The 19,297-nt window shown below is 36.7% G+C and overlaps 1 protein-coding gene and 1 long non-coding RNA gene across 5 annotated transcripts in view; one reads left to right on the forward strand and one right to left on the reverse strand.

Annotated features, from left to right (window-relative positions):
• BCL7A (BAF chromatin remodeling complex subunit BCL7A) overlaps positions 1-16,594 on the forward strand; it is an 18,889-nt gene extending 2,295 nt beyond the window's left edge. For 2 of the 4 annotated variants that reach the window (XM_072415922.1, XM_072415923.1), the window contains exons 2-7: positions 4,203-4,284; positions 5,799-5,861; positions 8,578-8,674; positions 9,017-9,181; positions 11,255-11,373; positions 12,743-16,594. In XM_072415922.1, coding sequence (XP_072272023.1) covers positions 4,203-4,284; positions 5,799-5,861; positions 8,578-8,674; positions 9,017-9,181; positions 11,255-11,373; positions 12,743-12,817 — 601 coding nt within the window. In that variant the 3' untranslated portion in view covers positions 12,818-16,594. The remainder of the gene's footprint in view (positions 1-4,202; positions 4,285-5,798; positions 5,862-8,577; positions 8,675-9,016; positions 9,182-11,254; positions 11,374-12,742) is intronic. The other 2 variants (XM_072415924.1, XM_072415925.1) reach the window with 1 other exon arrangement.
• The window catches only part of LOC140333913 (uncharacterized), a 26,015-nt gene continuing 10,028 nt past the window's right edge, over positions 3,311-19,297 (reverse strand). The window contains exon 4 of the long non-coding RNA XR_011921445.1: positions 3,311-3,628. This is a non-coding gene — a long non-coding RNA (uncharacterized lncRNA). The remainder of the gene's footprint in view (positions 3,629-19,297) is intronic.

The raw sequence follows: 19,297 nt of genomic DNA on the forward strand, positions 1-19,297 counted from the left end.
GGGGCATCAGGAGGCAAAATACACCTCATAGGGGGCATCGGGTGACAAAATACACCTCATCAGGAAACAAAATGCATCTCACAGTTTTATAAAATAATAAAACAAAATTACCCCCTGAGCATCAGCGTCTGGATTATACAGTTGTTAAAAAATCTGAATAAAGCTCAGAATTCTTATAAAAGCTTTTATTTCCATACACACAAATGCTTTGGGAACACTGAACATTCTACTCTAAATCAAAACATGAAGAAAGCTTTTGGTGTCATTCCTTCACAGAAAGTTTGAAATAATAGCAGTGTGGAGTTGAATTAGTGAATGATTCATTCTGTGAAAAACAGATGTCAGTTACACCCCTTTTTTAAAGCCGGACCTAAGCTCAACTACAGTTAGGTCTCTAAATATTTGGACAGAGACAACTTTTTTCTAATCTTGGTTCTGTATATTACCACAATTAATTTTAAATGAAACAACTCAGATGCAGTTGAACTGCAGACTTTCAGGTTTAATTCAGCCGGTTGAACAAAAACATTGCAAAAAAAAATGTGAGGAACTAAGGACTTTTTTTTACTCACTTAATTTCAGGGGCTCAAAAGTAGTTGGACAAATTACTTATAGTAAGTAATTACTTATTACTATAGAAAAGGTTAGACAACCTTTTAATGTAAAGGAAAAATATTAATTTAATATCTCAGACATGCGCAGAAGGGACATTTTTTCTATTAAGGAAAAGAGATGACGATCTCATGTGGCACGGCGAGATCGTCTTTTTCTTTTTTAACCTTTTTCAGCGGGTTTGTCACCCGATATATCGCACCTGCTCAGTGCGAGAACGGAAGAGCGAAGATGGCAGAGCGCGGCACTTCTTCTGTGCAGGGGCGAAGGGGAATCCCAGCACTGTGTGGGACCATCGAGGGTCCTGCAGGATTAAAGTTGTTATTAAATAAGGGATTCTCAGATAAAATTATCTCAAATGCTTTAAAATGGCAACCAAAACCTGAAAAACCTTGAAGAAATAGAAAAACTACCATTACAGTGAATAAAAGAATAGCCAAAATGGCAAAGCCTCAGCCAATGATCAGCTGCAGGAAGGTCAAAGAATTTGTACCGTTACCTGTGAGTACTGATACAATTAGAAGACATCCATGTGAAGCCAAACTATCAGCAAGAAGCCCCCACAAAGCTCCAACGTTGGGTAAAAAATAGATGTGCTGAAGAGGTTACAGTTTGCCAAAGAACACATTGACCGCCCTAAAGAGGAATGACCCAACATTTTGTGGAGTTAAAAAGGCAAGAATGGTCTTTTTGGGTCTAGGGACCGCAGACAGCTTGTCAGACAAACCCAAACACCGAATTTAAGCCTCAGTACACTGTGAAGCATGGCGGTGTTATGATATGGGGATGTTTCACCTACTATGGTGTTGGACCTATTTATCAAATATCAGGGATCATAATTCAGTTTGAATACATCATGTGCTGAAAAGGAAACGCTCTTGAAATTGGTGTTTCAACAAGACAAAGACCCCAAACACACCAGTAAATGAGTAACGTCTTGGTTCCAGACCAACAAGATTGTCGTTATGCAGTGGCCAGCTCGATCCCCCAAAACTGTCATGGTGTCACTGTGCCCTGTACCCTTTGTCAAAAATCCTCACTGAGTTGCTAATCCTCCCATGCTATTTCCGAAACAATACATTTTTGCATGAACTGAAATCTTCAGATGCAGAAAAACAAAGCCCATGCTCATAGACCGTGCTTCATAGCCCTTCAGCTGACTCTGGAGTTGTATTCATTTTCTCACACAGTTTATATGTGACAATATATGTATCAATGGCACAGAAATCTTAGTCTGTATGGTAGATGACTCTGCTAGGCCCATCGGTCAGATTGGTGAGGAGGGAGTGTAGGGTAAATACAGCTTTTATCTCTCTGTGCTGTCAGCTGCCACAATGAGCACAGATGGTCCATTATTGCCCAGGAATATGACCCACATTTATCAATTTGTACCCATGCAAAGTGCAGGTTTTCCCCTAAGGGATTTGTACCATCCCTTTATTTTCCCCCTGAAGTGCTTTTAAAAGAAAGATAAGTAATTGGAATGATCCTAAATCTGCTTTCACCCTCTGCCTTTAAACTCCTCCCATACAAATGTCCTGGTACCATGAGAGGTGGTTACATTTTACATGATAAATGTCTTACAAATGCTAAAAAGAGCAATTGGCATCATTGTCCTTGATCTGGCTGTACATGTTACAATCTGTACAGTGTTTATATATTTATATTTCCTGTAACAGTGTATATAATGATACTGTACAGTGTATATATTATGGTGCAGGATAGAGGAGAGGTAACCAGGTGATGGAGTTTAGGAATTATACAAATAGTAGTCAGGTTAGGTATGGGTGGCCAGGTTTGGGGGTCACTTCAGTGGGGGGGGGGGATTAAAGTGTTTTTACCTTCGAATAGAGTGGACAAATTTAGTTTTTGAGTGGGTTTTGTTCGTTCCATAGAGAAGGGTTTACACTTGACAAAAGAAATTACATGTTTTAGTTTACCATTCCCTAATAATAGTGTGTTTAAATGCCACTACCTTTGTAAGGCTGAATTTGCACCTTTCTATGTTGGTGTGGGTGTTAGTTTTTCTCCATTAAATTCAATGAAAGCTTGTTTCATTGCATGCCAATGTGCATCACTGTGCACTTTAAACAAGACTGCAGCACACTTTTGTCACCCTTTTGATGTGTATTTTAACAGATATTAAAACACAGAATATTATGGTATTTTAATTTTTTAAAATGGTTATTCAAATAGAAAGCACTTCTGACGAATGCATTAGTGTGTTGCCTTCACATTGTTCCAGACACTTGACAAAGGTTTCAATCATCTCTGACACCGTATAACCTCTTTATAGAATTGCATAAAGGTACACTTTAGGTAATAAGGGTTTGGATAGAGGTGGGTTATGTATGAAAGAGCTGCTTTGGGTTAGGTGCTAGGTATAAGGCTGACACTTTCTCTTCTTCTTGGAAAAAGACTGCTTATGGCAGAAAATACCTTCTATAGTTGTCAGTAACTGTACAGAAGATTGTATGTGTGTGGCCAACTTCATTTTGATGCTATAAGATTGTACCATGTGGCATCATTTGATTTCTTGTAACCATTCAGCATATATGATAAAAGATGACAATGCTATGTTTGTACTTGCTGTGTTCCCGCTGCTGTGACTTTGACATCAAAAATGCCTGAGATTCTAAAAAAAAAAGCAAACACAAGTGTCAAATATAACTAATTCTGAATAGTCTTGTGTAAAGGAAGGCTCCAATGATTTTATTTTGTAGTTCTGGCATATTGCAGCAATGTATTCTTCTCCAGGGGGATCTCGTTGCTCTTTTTTATTTGCAGTGATATACTTTCACGCAACAGACACTTATTTACACAGCTTGGAAGGTTGTTGTTGTCCCACTATTGTGTTCATTCTTCATTGTGTGTGTCAAAAATCACACAATACAGTCATTTTTTAGGTAGACCAATGCAAGGTTGGATGTTCTTTACTATGGACCACAACCCTGGAGGCGATCTCTGACCTCTGACTTCATTATTATTTCATATTTTTTACTTCCCTGGAATAAAACTGGAAAAAAAAATAAAAAATTTATCAATTTTAGCATAGAAACAAAAACATAATTACTATGGCACTTATACATTTTTCTCTGAGGAGTTTGGGTGTTTTTAAATCCTGAATTATGATGAGGTTTAGAACCTCTGTCAGTTTTTATTTCTCTGTAGAAGTGTAAGCTAGAACATATGTCAGCCATCTATTGTTCCTGTGACCCCGGTTTCCCTCACATCCTGTCTAGACATAAAGGGAGTCGATGTTAAAGTGAAGGAGAACTGCAGTGCAGTGTGCTCAGTCTATTGCCTGCATACATCTCTGTGTAAGAACCACTATGACCTATAAATGTAAATGGCTATACATTAAACACAAACTCATGCCTGAGCTGCAATATGGCAACTTTGTGTATATAGGTATGTGTGTGTGTGTATGTATATATATATATATATATATATATATATATATATATATATATATATATATATATATATATATATATATATATATATAGTCTATTTTATTTTATTATTACTTTGTATTTGTATGTATTTTTGCTTCTTACTTCTTCTTTCTTCTTATTTTGTCCTTTCAGGGAAAAGAAATGGGTGACTGTCGGAGATACTTCTCTTAGAATTTACAAGTGGGTGCCTGTTGCTGAGCCTAAAGTGGATGATGTAAGATATTCTTAGTTTTATAGTTTCCTGTAATGATCTGTCGATCACATTTCTTACTAGTTTGACAACTTGATTCTCCAATGTTCCCTGGGTTTTATCCACCCTGTGATACTAACAATTATATCTTACATGCAGGGGCAATCTGTAGACTAACCTGAATAGTTGTGTGCAAATCATATCATTGGCTTCCTAAAAAAAAAAAAACAGGACGGGGTATATCGCATATAGCCAAAATATTCAAGATGTATATGGTCCGTAAGAAAAGTGTATAACACAAACATCAGACAAATATTTAGCAGCACAACTGTACTTTTGAAAAAAGGAAGTTTAGTTTAAATGGAAGAAGATTGTTTCTAAATCTTTGGAAAAATGTTATTAGGGGTTTTATTGAATTCATGCAATGGGCACTGTGGCTGATTTCCTATGCCAAGACCTTCTTGTGTGTAACATGTACAGTGTCCCTCTCTAGTGGTTCAACGTAGTACTGCATCAAAGAAGTAATCTGTTATTTTCTAAATCTGCAGATCACAAAATATTTAAGGCAATGTTTCCTCCAGAAACCTTAAAAGTGCTCCTGAAGTTAGCAATATTGAGTTTTAATATATATTAGTTGTATCTTAGTACTTTTTTGAAATGGTACTATTTTTAACAATAGGTTAATTGTGTACCACAATAGTGGAGAAAGGTGCAGTTAGTCATTCATGTAATACTTCTCGGTGTTCTCCACAACGCCCTTTTAGTTGGGAGCATCACCCATCTGTTTTGGGTGGTTACTGAAGAGTTGGGTCACAATACCAGGCAGGCACCCGCCTACAATTTCTTTTCACCCAGCTTAAACAACATTCTGGGAAGAACTCTGCTGCTCTTCTCTTTACAGTTTTGAAACTGTTTCCCTCATTTACATTTAAATATATGAAGAAAAGTAGAAGGCACATTAATTTTACCACTAGTATCCCCAGGAAATAAAATGGCTGTTGCATATTTTAATTTTGAAGTGGACAAGTCTTTTATGTGAAGCCAGCAGTTTGGGAATAAACCCTGCAATTCTTCCAATTCAGAACAGGCAAAAGTGGTACCAGGCTTTATAATAGTTTGTGTACCAGAGGGGTGGTGGTTGCGTGAGGATTGTGTAGTATCAAGATTAACAAATGTACCGTACCTATAACTATATTTGATTGAGGCTTCTCTTAGCAAAATGTCTATTGGGTAACTCATGTAAAGTGGCACCATTTGTATATTCAAATTATTGAATTTGTTGTTTAGCTTTCTTGTCTCTGAGAACTTAGTACTACTTTGTATTACCAGTGATTTTCTGTAGTCTTTGGGTGCCCATTAAGGTGTTACATTTGTCATAATAATTATTATTATTAGGTATGCCGTAACATGGTTATTTTTCTTTTATTTTGCAGTTCAGTTGATTAATTTGCTGTTGATGGGGAAATTTGTTAAACTGACATTCATTTTACATAAGCCTACATCAAGTTATTTATTTTTTTACATTTCTTTCCCTTTAGATTGAGTTGAAAGTGACAGATGAGAATTCGGGACTTCTGAGGCGACCAAAACCCTGTGGAAAAGTCAGATACTGTCTTTTCTACTATTGTCTGTTCTTTAATGTTACAGGGAGCGGGGATATCACTAACACACCAGCATGCTATTCTAATATCTGTATCCTAACCCTTTCTGAGCTGGGTATTGAAGTTTGACTGCTGATAATGACTGTTCTTAATGTAAACTCTGGCACAGGTTATATTTGACAATTTTTTTTTCAGTTAATTGGTGAAGTGATGGCTCCCAATAACTAATCAGGAATTAGTATTTTGTAATAGTGATTTCTGATTGACCTACGTGGATTACTGCAACGTTTTCATGTTGTGCTGTGTATGGAAAATTCTGTTGCACATTACATATCATGGCCCCCTACTAAACTAAACAGATTTAGAATATCAGGAGGGACTTCTTAAAAAAAACTTCTTTCGAAATTGGAGGAAACAAGTCCAGAGTCTGAAGCTTGGATGATCGTTTCAATTCAAGGGTTCCACCAGATGAGTCACAATTATGTAATTTGATGAATTAGCCAAGAATACAAGCCAAAGATACTGCCCAAACCTTTTCAGATGATAGCTTAAAATTAAAATGCAATTTGGGTCATCTTTTAACAACATTATGGGAGGAAAAAGTGATAAAACAAGAGTGAAATAAGTGTAAAATAGGAAAAAAGGGGGGAGTCAGGGAGGATGAGAGAAGGGTGGAGTGGGGTGGGAACCAGGTACATGTGGAGTAGGGTGGGAACCTGTACATTTGTATGTCACATTGGTTGGAGTGGGTACGATTTTCAAACTTTTGTAATGTTTTTATTTGTTTCTTTTATATTCTTGCACCAGTGACTCACTGTTGTGCCCTAAAACTGTGGGTGTCACTGGTACAGAAAGTGACAGAAAGGCTCAGGCCAAGCGCAGGACAAAAAGTCAAAGGTTATAACTCTTCATGGCCACCCCAATGCTTGAAAAAAACAGAAGAAAAGTTTAACCCTTCCCAAGTTATAACATAAATATTAATTTTATATTTTTTCTGTAAACTTTAAATTTACTGCAAATTTACATTTATTGGTTTTGGGAGATGACTGGACTAGTTAGTGGCGATGTCTATCTACTATCCTGGGGTTGATTGGGGGATTTTGATTGATTTATTTATTTATATTTTATATTTTTGGGGCTTAAAATAAATGACTTTATCTTACAGCATGATATGTATATACATACACACACAAACAAAAATAATGAGCCTGATTTATTAAAGCTCTCCAAGGCTGTTAAAGGATACACTTTCATCAGGGAAGTTGAGTGATCCAGCAAACCTGGAATGGATTTTTTCAAAGGTATTTGCTAGCCGATGTCCTTAACCAGATCCTTTCCAAGTTTGCTGGATCACCAAGCTTCACTGATGAAAGTGTATCCTCTCCAGCCTTGGAGAGCTTTAATAAAGCAGGCCTAATGTTCAGTTCTTTATCATTAGTCTCACAGGCATTCTCAAAGAAACAATAATGGTGTTTACTAAGTGTTTTTTCTTTTTACAATTTTAAAATGTTATATATATATATATTTATAAGATGCTTATTTTGTATATAAGAATGTAATACCGTGTGCCCCTAAAATCAAACAGCTCTAGACAGCCAATACAGGTTTTGCAGTGCTTTAGTTTTTACTTTCTTTGAGTAGTCATAAAGAACAAGGCTGCAAGTGTGACTCATTAAGGTGTGTGTAATTTGAGTTTCAGCTACTCGGCCCTGAAAAGAAGCATTTCCTCAGCTATGCTAGTAAACTATTGAACCTATAATCCCACCTATACATTTACATTTTTATGGTTACAAGGACAGTGATCCCTGAATTTCCCAAATGTAAACAATAATGCAATCCTATATAGGAGCTATTACTTGTCTGTGCTTTATATATCCACATTTGGGAATGATTTGTTCTCCATGACCGCTATTACTTGTACTTGAGTGAGAACACTCAAGGTGGCAATAAAAGTGGCAGTCCTAATACAGTAAACTTCAGCCATGAAGGGCAAGGCAACCAGGTGAATTTAACTGCTACCCTCCCTCCCTAGATCAAGTTCAAAGCTCAAATGCTATAATCTACATCTGTTCAAAATCCTTTACAATAAAAAGTCCGAAGCAAACCCTTATCATGCACCCTAACCCTTAAGCCTATTTCATATATACAATTGTGATTGCTTCACAAGCACAGGTAATGCCAGGCATTTTTTCATTCAGTTGAAACCTGTTGTCTTCGAGACAGAAGTGAGGGGGAATCTCATAAGTAAAGTATTAAGTAGAATCCATCACGGGTGCATTCTAATTATTTTATTATTTTTTTTTTTGCATTACTGTAGCCTTGCAGTTACGTTACAACATAAGTTTTTTCTGCTAGCAGTATATTATTCTAATAAGCCCTGGCAAACAAGTAAGAAAAACATCCAAGGCTGGAGTTGTAAATGTGTTGTGTTGAGTTAGGAGAGTTAAGTTAAAATCTGTAGTCTTTGCATGTTCTGTAGCTATAAATGACCATACTAGGCAGACCCGAGTTTGCATACCTTTTATCAGTACAAAGTTGTTATTGATAAACTGCAGTTATGTTTGTCTGATGTCTAATTTCTGATTTCCTTCCATCTTCCCTCTAACAGATCTATCAGTTTGCAGTTTTCTCATTGTGGTCTGTGTTGTGGATACTGGCCATTTTTGTGTGTGACCACTTCAGTACTCAAGTAATATTTTTTCCTTTGTTTTTGCAGAAGACCAAAAACAAGAAAAAAACAAAAGATGAGAAATGTGGATCAGAACTGACAACCCCAGAAAACAGCTCTTCTCCAGGAATGATGGACATGCATGGTGAGTATAGAAGGAGTCATAAAGGCTTTGGTTCTTCCATCTCATATTGAAAAGTTGTATTTTAAAGCAAGCACTGCAACTAATAGGACACCTTAATGTTTTTATTGTCTGTCCTTGTCAGTTTTTTTTTAGTTTTTTTTCTTTTTCAAAATGCTGGTTAGTAATTTCTCATTGTCCTGGAAACCAAAATGTGTATGGTACATTTACTTACTTTGGGTTCTCAGGCCTCAGGTGTTGTCACTAGACAGATTCCTCTTTACCTCTTCTATTGGTATTCGTTATGAATATGAACAATATTTTTTTGTGTGTTACCACGTTAATTACCAGTTTATTTCCTTTCAGATGAAAATAGCAACCAGAGCTCCATAGCGGATGCATCCCCTGTGAAGCAGGAGAACAGTAGCACTTGCAGCCCTGCACCAGACAATCTTAACACCCCGGCAGACAGCACTGAGTTGAAGTCCGAGGAGGCTAATTCTAATGCCAGTGAGCACCAGGATTCTGAAGGTAATTCAGTAGTTCCAATGTTTCCTTAGTCACTAAAAGTCACCTAGTCAATAGCCACTTTGTAAAATGTATTGAAAAATGCAGAGGGCATTTTGAGTTTGAATAAACTGAAATCCATGTAGCTTTGCTCTGCCACCTAGTATTTTGTGTGAACTGCAAAAGTAGAAAAACAACATTTGGTAGGTGTCTACTGTTGGTTACAGGACAAGGAATGTTTTTGGAAACTTTCTCCTTTTCTTTCCTATGCTTTTAAATGGCTTCCATTCTAATAACTATCTGTGAATATTGTAAAACAAGCCACCTACTTGGTTCATCTGTTTCTCAACATCCCCCCCCCCCCAAAAAAAAAAAAAAAAGAATTTAGAGCTGGAAGCTGCTTTTCAGATAAGAGCTTAATTGGTCAAATATCAGGTACTCCATCCGTCCCTCTCTTTTAACTTGCACCCATTTGAGGCCTAATCTGCATTTCTGGAAAACACACTGTAAAAAAATATCTAATAATACTTTTATTATGATGAACGGAGAAAGAGAACTATTTATTCTCTGCATCATTCACCCTGATGCAAATGTAATTTAAATCCTCTGAGTTAAAAGCTTTGGGATTTTAAGCCCAGCTGTACAGAAGCAAACGGCTCACTTGTGGAAACCGTACACAAACAACATCCACTACAGTTCACATTCAGGAAGTACTTTTTCCAGCTGGAGATATACATAGATATTCTTCAGTTTGACTTAGTTTTGAGGTTGTGCTTTCTTTAAAGTGATATTGAGCTGCGACAGTGGAAAGAAATAGTTTGAGAATCTAGTTTGGTGACTAAGCAATGCACAAAATTGATGATGTATAGACATTTCTTTGTAAACTCTTAGGCTACATACACATGTGCAATAATTGTCGCTAGAAAGGATCTTTCACGATCCTTTCCAATGACAAACGACTGCACGATGCATGAAGGAGTGCTGTACATACAGCAGCGTTCTGCTCTATGGAGAGGGGAGGTGGAGAACAACGGAGCCGCATCCCGCTGCGCTCTCTCCCCTTCACTTGCAGTACGATTGTATGTTGTCCATTGTCCGTGGATCCGCCAGGACGGTCGTTCGGAAGATAAAATGAACAGAGCTGTACACACGCCAGATTCTCGACCCAATTGGGCCCTGAGCTGATTATCGGATGAGAACTATTGCACGTATGTACGTAGGCTTAAGTTCCTACCTTGTGTAGCTATAGAACAAGTGTGCTCTTTGTTTAAATTCTTTTTGTCTAAATGCTTATCTAGAACTTTTTCAGAAAAAAAACTGATCCTGCTCCTTGTCAGGTCACCAAAAACATTAAAACCCACCCACATATTAATGTGTAGGTTCAGTTTGTGCTGCTGAAACGCTCTGACTCCTTTGAAGCATTAACTTTTCTGTGATATTTGGCAGAGTAGACAAGACCTTAGCAGCAGATCTAAGTCACATCCTTGCACATCATGCTGTCATCTCCTCTTTTGGTCAGGTGTAGGATGGAACCAAATGGATAAGTCTTCATTGTTAAGCACATCATTGAGCCTTGACCCTTGGTACTGGTTCATTGGTTGTTCCTTCTTGGACCACTTTTTGTATGTTCTGACCATTACGAGGAAAATCCTACAACAACCCCATTTTTGGACACGCTCTGACTTAGACCCTTTAACATACCTATTTTTCAACACATTGAAATTCAAAATCTGTTCACTTTCTGCCTCCTCTACCCCACTCAATGCTAAGTGCCATTGTAAAATAAGCCAGGTTTACTTAACCTGTCAGTGGTTTGTTTGTGCTGATCAGTGTATAAACTGCACTTGTCCTACTTCCTAAATAAGGTTTAAAATTGAGATTATTTGGTAGGACAGCACAAAAATTATGTACAAACTAAAGGGATCCACTTCAACCAAAGTTCACCTTTTTTATTTGAATTTTATTTTTTATTTATTTAAATTAAAAGAAAAAAATGCTGCTTGATATGTGTTACTGCATTCTATTTTGTTTAAGAGGTTTTTCTGATGGAATTAAGTTTTTTTTATTTATAGTGTTTTCTGTCAACTTCTTTTTCAGTTACTTCAGGACAAAATTCACAGTCGTCTGTGGAAAGTTCACTAATCAATTCAGAGAAAACTGAGCTTCAGTCTTGTGGTGACAAAGATACTTCTACAGAGAACACAAAAAATTCTCAGGTAATGGTCTGAACAGCAAGCTTAAAATGCATACTGTGTAACTATAAAAGAAACACAAAAGTGAATTTAAAGTGAATTTGGGTTCTCTATTCCGCCAAGACTAAGGAATTCAAATGTCAGACAAGTCAGCTAAATATAAAACATTGCACTTTGCAGGTAAAAGCCTGTGTACAGTACTAAATAGCTCTAACTGCCTATAGAAGGCACCCAGTTTTATTGTCATTGCTTTAAATAGTTATAACAAGAACATTTTTCCTTCAAATAAAGGGGGTATCTACCCTTTTATATAAAGTAAACGTTGTGCTAATAGGTCCGCTTTAATGGAACACACATAACACTGTATCCCACGTTCGCAATGCATTCAGTAACACACAACAAAGCTGGGAAGCTAGACCAACTTCTGGAGCCAAGAACTGCCTCTGACAGTCGTCTGTGGAAAGTTCCACACAAACACATATTAAAATTAAATGTTTATTAAACGGTAGTGGATGTTAACAGAGTTCAAATTACTACAATCTGTAACCTATACATACTTAAATGTTGCTTTGACCACAAACACATTTTTTAGTAATAGTAATTAGTTTAATTATTGTCATGCAGCACTAGGGTGGTCCCAAGCTGAAATCTTAAGGTTAATGCACTTCCCTCCAAACTGGCCTTAGACAAAGTTAATGACTTATGACTATAATGGAGACATAAGAGTTTTAAAGTTCCTCTGAGAGACTGTGACTTGACTGTGGACTCCTGTAAAATGTTGAGGAAGATGTCTGAATAAATTGATTAATTGTTACATGAGCCCAATTGTGGCTGGGAATCTGGAAGTCCAATCACTAAAATCTCATGTAAGCTTAAACATGATAGATGGGTTCAGCTGGGATAGGTAAGGATGGCCATATTTTGTTGAAGAGCACATGACCAGGTACATTTTCCTGTGTATCAATTATACACAGCTGGGATAACCACCGTGCACACATTGCCCAGCCTGATCAAGGAGCACTCCACTTTTCCCCTCCCAGCACAACAGGGTATTTTTATTATTAAACAGTATATAGCAGCAACGTATTATGCAGCACTGTACATTAAATAGGGGTTGACAGACACAGACAGTGACACGAGAGGACCTTGCCCTAAAGAGCTTACAATCTAAGAGGTTGATGTAAATCAGTAGGGAGTCTTTCCTACAACCAGCAGATAGGTAATATTTAGAGGAACTGGTTTATATTAGTCTGTTAGTCTTGTTTTCAATAGATTTGCCTTACGTTTGGTTTTTTTATTGAAAGCAACATCTTATCTATTGTATCATTTTCACACATTTCAAGGTGGATCATTGTGTAATTGAAATAACATGGCTTTTTCCCTTGTAATTTAGGATTCTGATGATGGTGCCCCTCCAAGCAAAAAGGCAAAATCTGACAGTTCGGCACAGAACACTGAAGCGGTCTAGACTGTCCAGCTAAACTTCTTTTATTTTTTGGGGGGTCGGTTTATTGTAAGGTACATTGGTTACTGCAACTCTAGGACAGCCTTACTGAAATCTTCGTCTCTTTAATGAGAATAGAACTCTTTTTATCTTCTCAACCTACAAAGCAAAAATCCATCAAAGCCTGGACGGGAGGCCAGGACTTGAGGAAATGGGAAACTTTCTGTGACAACTCACAATACCAATGACAGTCTTTTGAAGTGGTTGTTGTAAACACTCAGGAGGGTCTACGCACTGTTTTCTGTAGTCATTTTTACATTTGTGTTGCTGCTGTATATATGTTTTCCATTTTGCTATTTAACATGTAAGATATTTAAAGATGGTACCTGTTCAGTTTTAAGCCTCCATGTGAATTTTCATAATTCTGGTTTTGTTACTGTGCCTTTTGGTCTAGGAATTTTTATTTTAATATAAAGTTCCACATACAGTGGGTAAATATGGTAAATATTTGTAGCAACTTAAAAATCATCATAAGCCATTTTCACAAGTGGACTGAGCTGATCACTTTATCGAGGAGTATTTGAATGCCTTTATCATGCACCATTTATCAGCATCAATGCATTCCACTGTCTGCCTGCATTTGCTAGTTTGCTTTACCACTAAAGCACCACATTGTTCTTAAAAATCCATGTAACCTCTTCTCTCTGTTCCAGGCAGCTATATCATTTATGATTTGCTACACAGTCAATGGTTTATCTGTGTCTGTAGTTTTCCCTTTAAAAAATTAGGTTTATAGGATCAAGGGCTTAATCAAAGCAGTATTTTTACTTTTCTTTTTGTCTGCCAATCGGTATACATACATTTTTTACTCCCAATTTAAAAACAAAATCAATATAACTTATTTGTAACTTATCATTCTGGTTTGAATTATAGGTTGCTCTGACAAAGACAACAGAGTTTATGGACAGTATAGGAGTTATATGCTGGTGCTAGTTATCCAAGTTTCTATTTTATCTGGTAGTTTTTAGAATCTGTTTTAAGCTAGCAACACGGTTATCATCCTAGTAATGTTTTAGCCCCTGGTATGCCAACTGGCCTATGTATGGTGTACATATGTTTTCTATCCTCTTTGATATTGAATGGGCTAAAAAATGTTCATGTATATGGTTATTTCTGATGCATGCATAATTGCAAACACCAAATAAAGTGTGGTATGCTGGCCCCATCTGCCCATGTGTATCAGCTTTAACTTGCATTAAATGTTGAAGCACACATCCATCAGGCTGCTGTATGTTGGTCTAAATTCACTAATAGTTAACTAGAACTACTTACATTTGAAGGACTTTCTACGGTCAATCAGTTTGTACTAAACCTTCAGTTGGAAAAAGAGTCTTGTTTTTACACAATTGATTGTGTTCTACATTTCAGTCCAAATATGTCATGCCGCAGTGAACAAACCAGGATGATGCTGTTGTTTTTTGGTAATTGAACTTTCCTCCACTCTATTTAAAACCTAATTTTAAAATTAGTTTTGACTGGAGTTGGGTCCTTGGCCCTGATTATTTGTGTGCTTTTCTTTGAGTTGAACTTGTTATCATTCCTTATACACATCTGACTCATAGCATCTCAATACAAAATTGGAAGTTGTATGGTCTGCAGTGATATGTTCATGCATATAAATATATATATATGTTGCCAACATTTTACAGTTTTCTTGAAATTAAACGTTTAAAAAAAAAAATTCACACACATTTTCTTAAAAGCTAAACCGCCTGTGATGTGTTACACATCATCAGTTTAAGCCTTGCTTAAACATGGACTGTTCTCTATAAATCTGTATCCGATACGAAGAATTTCAGGATGGTGTTAACTAACTTTCCTCAGTAGGAATATACCTCAAGACCTCACAGTAAATGTATATTTTCTGTGTATATATTAAAAAAAAAAGCTTTTTCATCATCATAAATGTAACATATATGGTGGTAAAATTCTATCTAAGATCTGAATGTATCTATACTGTTATAAATTGTCCATTTCAACAAATGAAAAATGTCAGAAAGCCATTCTAGTGTACCATTTTAGAAGATATACTAACAAGGAAGGACTGGAAATATGTAAAATTATTCATCGCATGGGGTAGTTGAGGATATTTTTTTTTTTTTTTTTCGTTTTACTGAAAAAAATATCTGGTTCAATTTACTTGAAAGGAGTATAACTTGTTGAAAGGTGAAGTGTGCACCACATACTGGTAAGCCCTTATTTTGTATACAGAATAATGGTACTGCTGATGTAGTTAACAGTTGAAAATGGTTCTTCTATTGGTTCTATGTTGTGAAAGCAGAACACCCACTTTTTAAATGCTCATACAAGGATCAGTAATTGTAGGCTTAATGCAATAAAGACGCAATGTTCAGGTAACTGGGCCATCTGTGGATTGTCCTGCCCAATCTATATTACTACTTCTCTGAGAAGGGCAGCTCAATTCATAATCTGGCCAACCATATTGATAGCTAAATTTTACATATTAAGCCAGGATGTCCCTTTTGCCCATATCATAATTAAATAGCATTTTTTCAAAGCTGCATAGCTATACCAATGTGAGCCTTGAATAATTTTATCTTCTGTTATTCTAAGACAAAATGCACATTGGTAACTATGAAGCCGAATGTTCAACAGTAACCCACACAATATTGATTATCAACAAAGAAGAGAAATAACTTGCAAGTGCTCTTTTACACTTGCATTTATCACTGGATTTTATTATACAGCAAGACCCTACTAGGACCTGGCCCACCAGTGAGACATGAGAAGAGAAAATACACTAGGGTTTGATTGTTTTATGAATACCTGAATTCTTGAATTGAGCGCAACCTTTCTCATACACAGTAAAGTAATTGGTACGGATTTCATAAGGCGATGTCAGCAGAACCTATTTACCTTCCTAAAATCCACTACCCCAGGTTGCTGACAACACACTCTGAAGTCCTGTGCAAACTTGGCCTTTCTGAAAAGGCTGAATCCTGTTTAGATGACCCTCTGATCAGTTTGACAGCATAGGGCTCTGACAAAGCAGTGGAAGTTATTGATGCTTATTATGCCTCCTGGAAGGCTTACTTGATTTTTTTTTGGTCCAGTATGGGCAAATACAGGTTTATATAATATGTTAATCCATAAATTCCCATGCTCTGGCATCTCTTACTTTGGGCTTATATTTGCACTTAGTGGATTGAAAATGTTTCAATACTGGTGTATGGTTGCTATCTGCTGCAGTTTTTATTCCCCATCCACTGAATGTTGTATTGTACAACATTCTGCTTTGGATATGGGTTTCTCTTACATCTAGGCAGGCCGGCCTGCAAAATTCAGTGAAAAACAAGTGTAGTTTTTATCCTTGTAATATAAAAGTCACATCAATGGCTGATAATAGGTTTTCAGTCAAAGGTTATTGTGGGTAATATGTCATTGGGATGTAGTGACCTAAATTGGATTCTTGTAGCCATTCACCTTACAAGTTAACAAATCGGCTTGCTTGTATTAATGCATTATTTTAGGTAACTTTTTTAAAAGTATTTTTTACTTTTATCTCATAAACCTGTTACAGTCATTTTCACCCTCTGTACAATTCTAAAAGCTTGATCCCACTGGCATCTGTAGATTTCTCACCAATGTATTATGTTCTGGACATTTAACTGGTTAACATTCTGCTATTTGTAACTTTATTTTCTTCTGTATTTATTCCATTGGTAGTTATGGGTTTGTACAGTGTACAATTTCTTTTCAAAATAAAATTACTGAACCTTGCTTAGGTATTTCCCCTTTTTTGTTATCACAAAAATAAAGGAATACATATTTATAAGAGCTTGATTATATGAAGATAAGAAAAAAAGACAGTGAATCAAACCAGCAAATGTGTAAGATATAGATGACATAATGGTAACGAAATGCAAAAGATAAGCACCCTGGACCAAAGACCCAAATGAAGCCAGAGAAATATTTATAACACCTCCAATAAACCAGAGGTTGTTTCATGTATCTAATACAATAGGGGGAAACTGCAGAACTAACATCAAGGCCAATCTATAGATGGTCGAGTAGACAGGATTTTCTGTGTTGAATCTCAAATGGCTGTGCTGGAATCTCAAATGATATGACTGGTCATTGTTAATGTACTACTCTCTAGAGCAGTGTTTTTGACCCCCTTGAAATAACATTCAGATCTTCAGGGAACCCTGCCTTAATTAATATATCCACAGCTCACAGTTCATTACTGTGGTGGTCAATAGGAAGAATGTCTCTTACATAGATGGCCAGTGAAAAAACTGCCACCCTTACAGATAGCAAAAAGTTAAACTGATTGAAGAGGCACAACTTACTCATTACTCAAGGATCCCCCAGCAACCTCTGGAGGAATTCTAGGGATCCACAAAACACGCTCTTGATTATCAGGAAGTGGGCCCTACATGGACACAGGGTCTTTCCTTCCTTGCCTCCAGACACTGCTATACAGAGAATTACGAGTTTTTAGAAAATCCATTTTGCTCTGAGGATGCATTAGAAAGTGTAGACTTATAACATGCCTTCTGATTCCCAGGTCGGTGTATGGGTGGCTGCTATTTGAAGAAACATCATTCTATTGTCATGTTTGCTCAATAGGACAAAAACTCTTTAGCTACTAAAAGGTAAAGTGAGCTTTAGTAAACCTTTGTGGTGTCTGCTAAGACACTTTTCCCTGCTGATACTAAGGAACTTGGTCTTGTATTCAGAGAGTGATTAACGAGGTTCATACCACAAATAGGGCTGCTAAATAGCCAACATTTTTTGCAAATAGGGAGCCTTATACCCCAAAGGCATGATAACACATCCTTTAGTGTTGCATATAAAAACACATACACAATTTAAAACAGCCTAAAAAATACATAGCTAAAATAGGTGTTTGATAAATGGAACACAGACACGCTCCTGCATTTGACTTGTTCTGGTGTGTTTTGTCTTGCTAATATTAAAGCTGCTGTCATAGGGATCTAAGAAAACCCCCTGTAGTCTAACAATTGAGGAATCTCCCCCTGACAGTGTTTGGCATGTCATTATCAGGATTTAAGTTTCAGAAGGTATAAGACGTATCTCTGTTTAGTAAATACACTGTACTAAGCATTACAGCATGAAAAAAAATGTTTTGTGTGCTCACCTGCTTTACACAACGGTACTATAAATTAGCTTAGAGTTAGCTTTAGGTAATAAATATGTTAAAGTGTAATGATTGCAAGAGCATTGCCTGACCCAGACATCTGGGGTAGATGGAATTGTGTCTGCTGCTTTTGATGTCTCGCATCACTTACAACCAAGGGGTTGAAGGGGGAGCATAATTAATACTTTGAATATCAGTGTGGTCCCTTACCTCTATGTCCAGGGCAAAAGGAGTGGCGATAACAGGCGGCTTTGCCTGGTGCCGATTCCTATTGGAGAGCCCCCACACTCGATACTACATACCTAAGACCTTTGTCTTAGGTGAGTCATACAAGCGAGGTCTAAGGGAGCTTATCGATCTGGGTTAAGTGAGATGAGTTGTCCATACTTTATCCAACCAAGGCATCAGATGGATCAGAGTTGCGTCAAATTATAAGATCATGGGAAAGCAATTGCAAGAGGTGTGAAAAAAGGGTAAAAACCTGTCATTGGAGGCATAGTACGAAACAATCATGATCTGTTTGTCATATTGAAAAATGTTTGATACAGCAAACCGAAAAAGGGACTTTTATAGTACATTAAATTGTAACCACATTTAAAATTCAACTTTTACTTTAACAAACAATGATGACTACAACACAATTTCGCACATGACCCCAATTATTCACATCCAAGTTTTTGTAACCAGAACTTTAGATATCCATTAATGATTACAAACTATTTCTCACTTCTAGATGTGTTTTGTACAACCTTCTTTTGGAGCGTAAGATTATACATATGCTGGATCTGACAATAAAACATAACATAATAGTTTCATATTGTATCACTAAAGATGATAACAAAGAGGCTCCTATATTGAACCATATATATAAATATACATATATAAATGCTGAACCATATTAGTACTGAGGATGAAACATTGTTCCATTTGCAAAGTAGTGTCTCTCATCAAGGGGAATTATGTCATAACCACTCACTACCAGCATAACTAGATATACTGCTGTATAACATATGTTATAACTATGTTATACTGCAGACTAGTAGATGAAATTGGAACTGGTTGCCAGAAGTGGCTCGAGGAGAACGGCCTGAGGAATCTGAGTGAATGTGAGTAGTAAGGTGTACTAACCAAACAACAGTGTTTTTTGGATTAAACCATTGGGAGTATGATTGAAAGGACCCCTGTAGCAAATCCTGACTGATGGAACTATGAGTGACAGTGTGGGGCTTTAATATTTAAAACTTTTACGTTTTATGAAGTATGAATTTGCTTTGTGCTAAAAACTACTTTTTGGAGTTTAATAAACAACCCTGTTTTGG

The sequence above is a fragment of the Pyxicephalus adspersus genome, chromosome 6 (assembly GCF_032062135.1).
Source record: "Pyxicephalus adspersus chromosome 6, UCB_Pads_2.0, whole genome shotgun sequence".
Taxonomy (NCBI): Eukaryota; Metazoa; Chordata; class Amphibia; order Anura; family Pyxicephalidae; genus Pyxicephalus; species Pyxicephalus adspersus.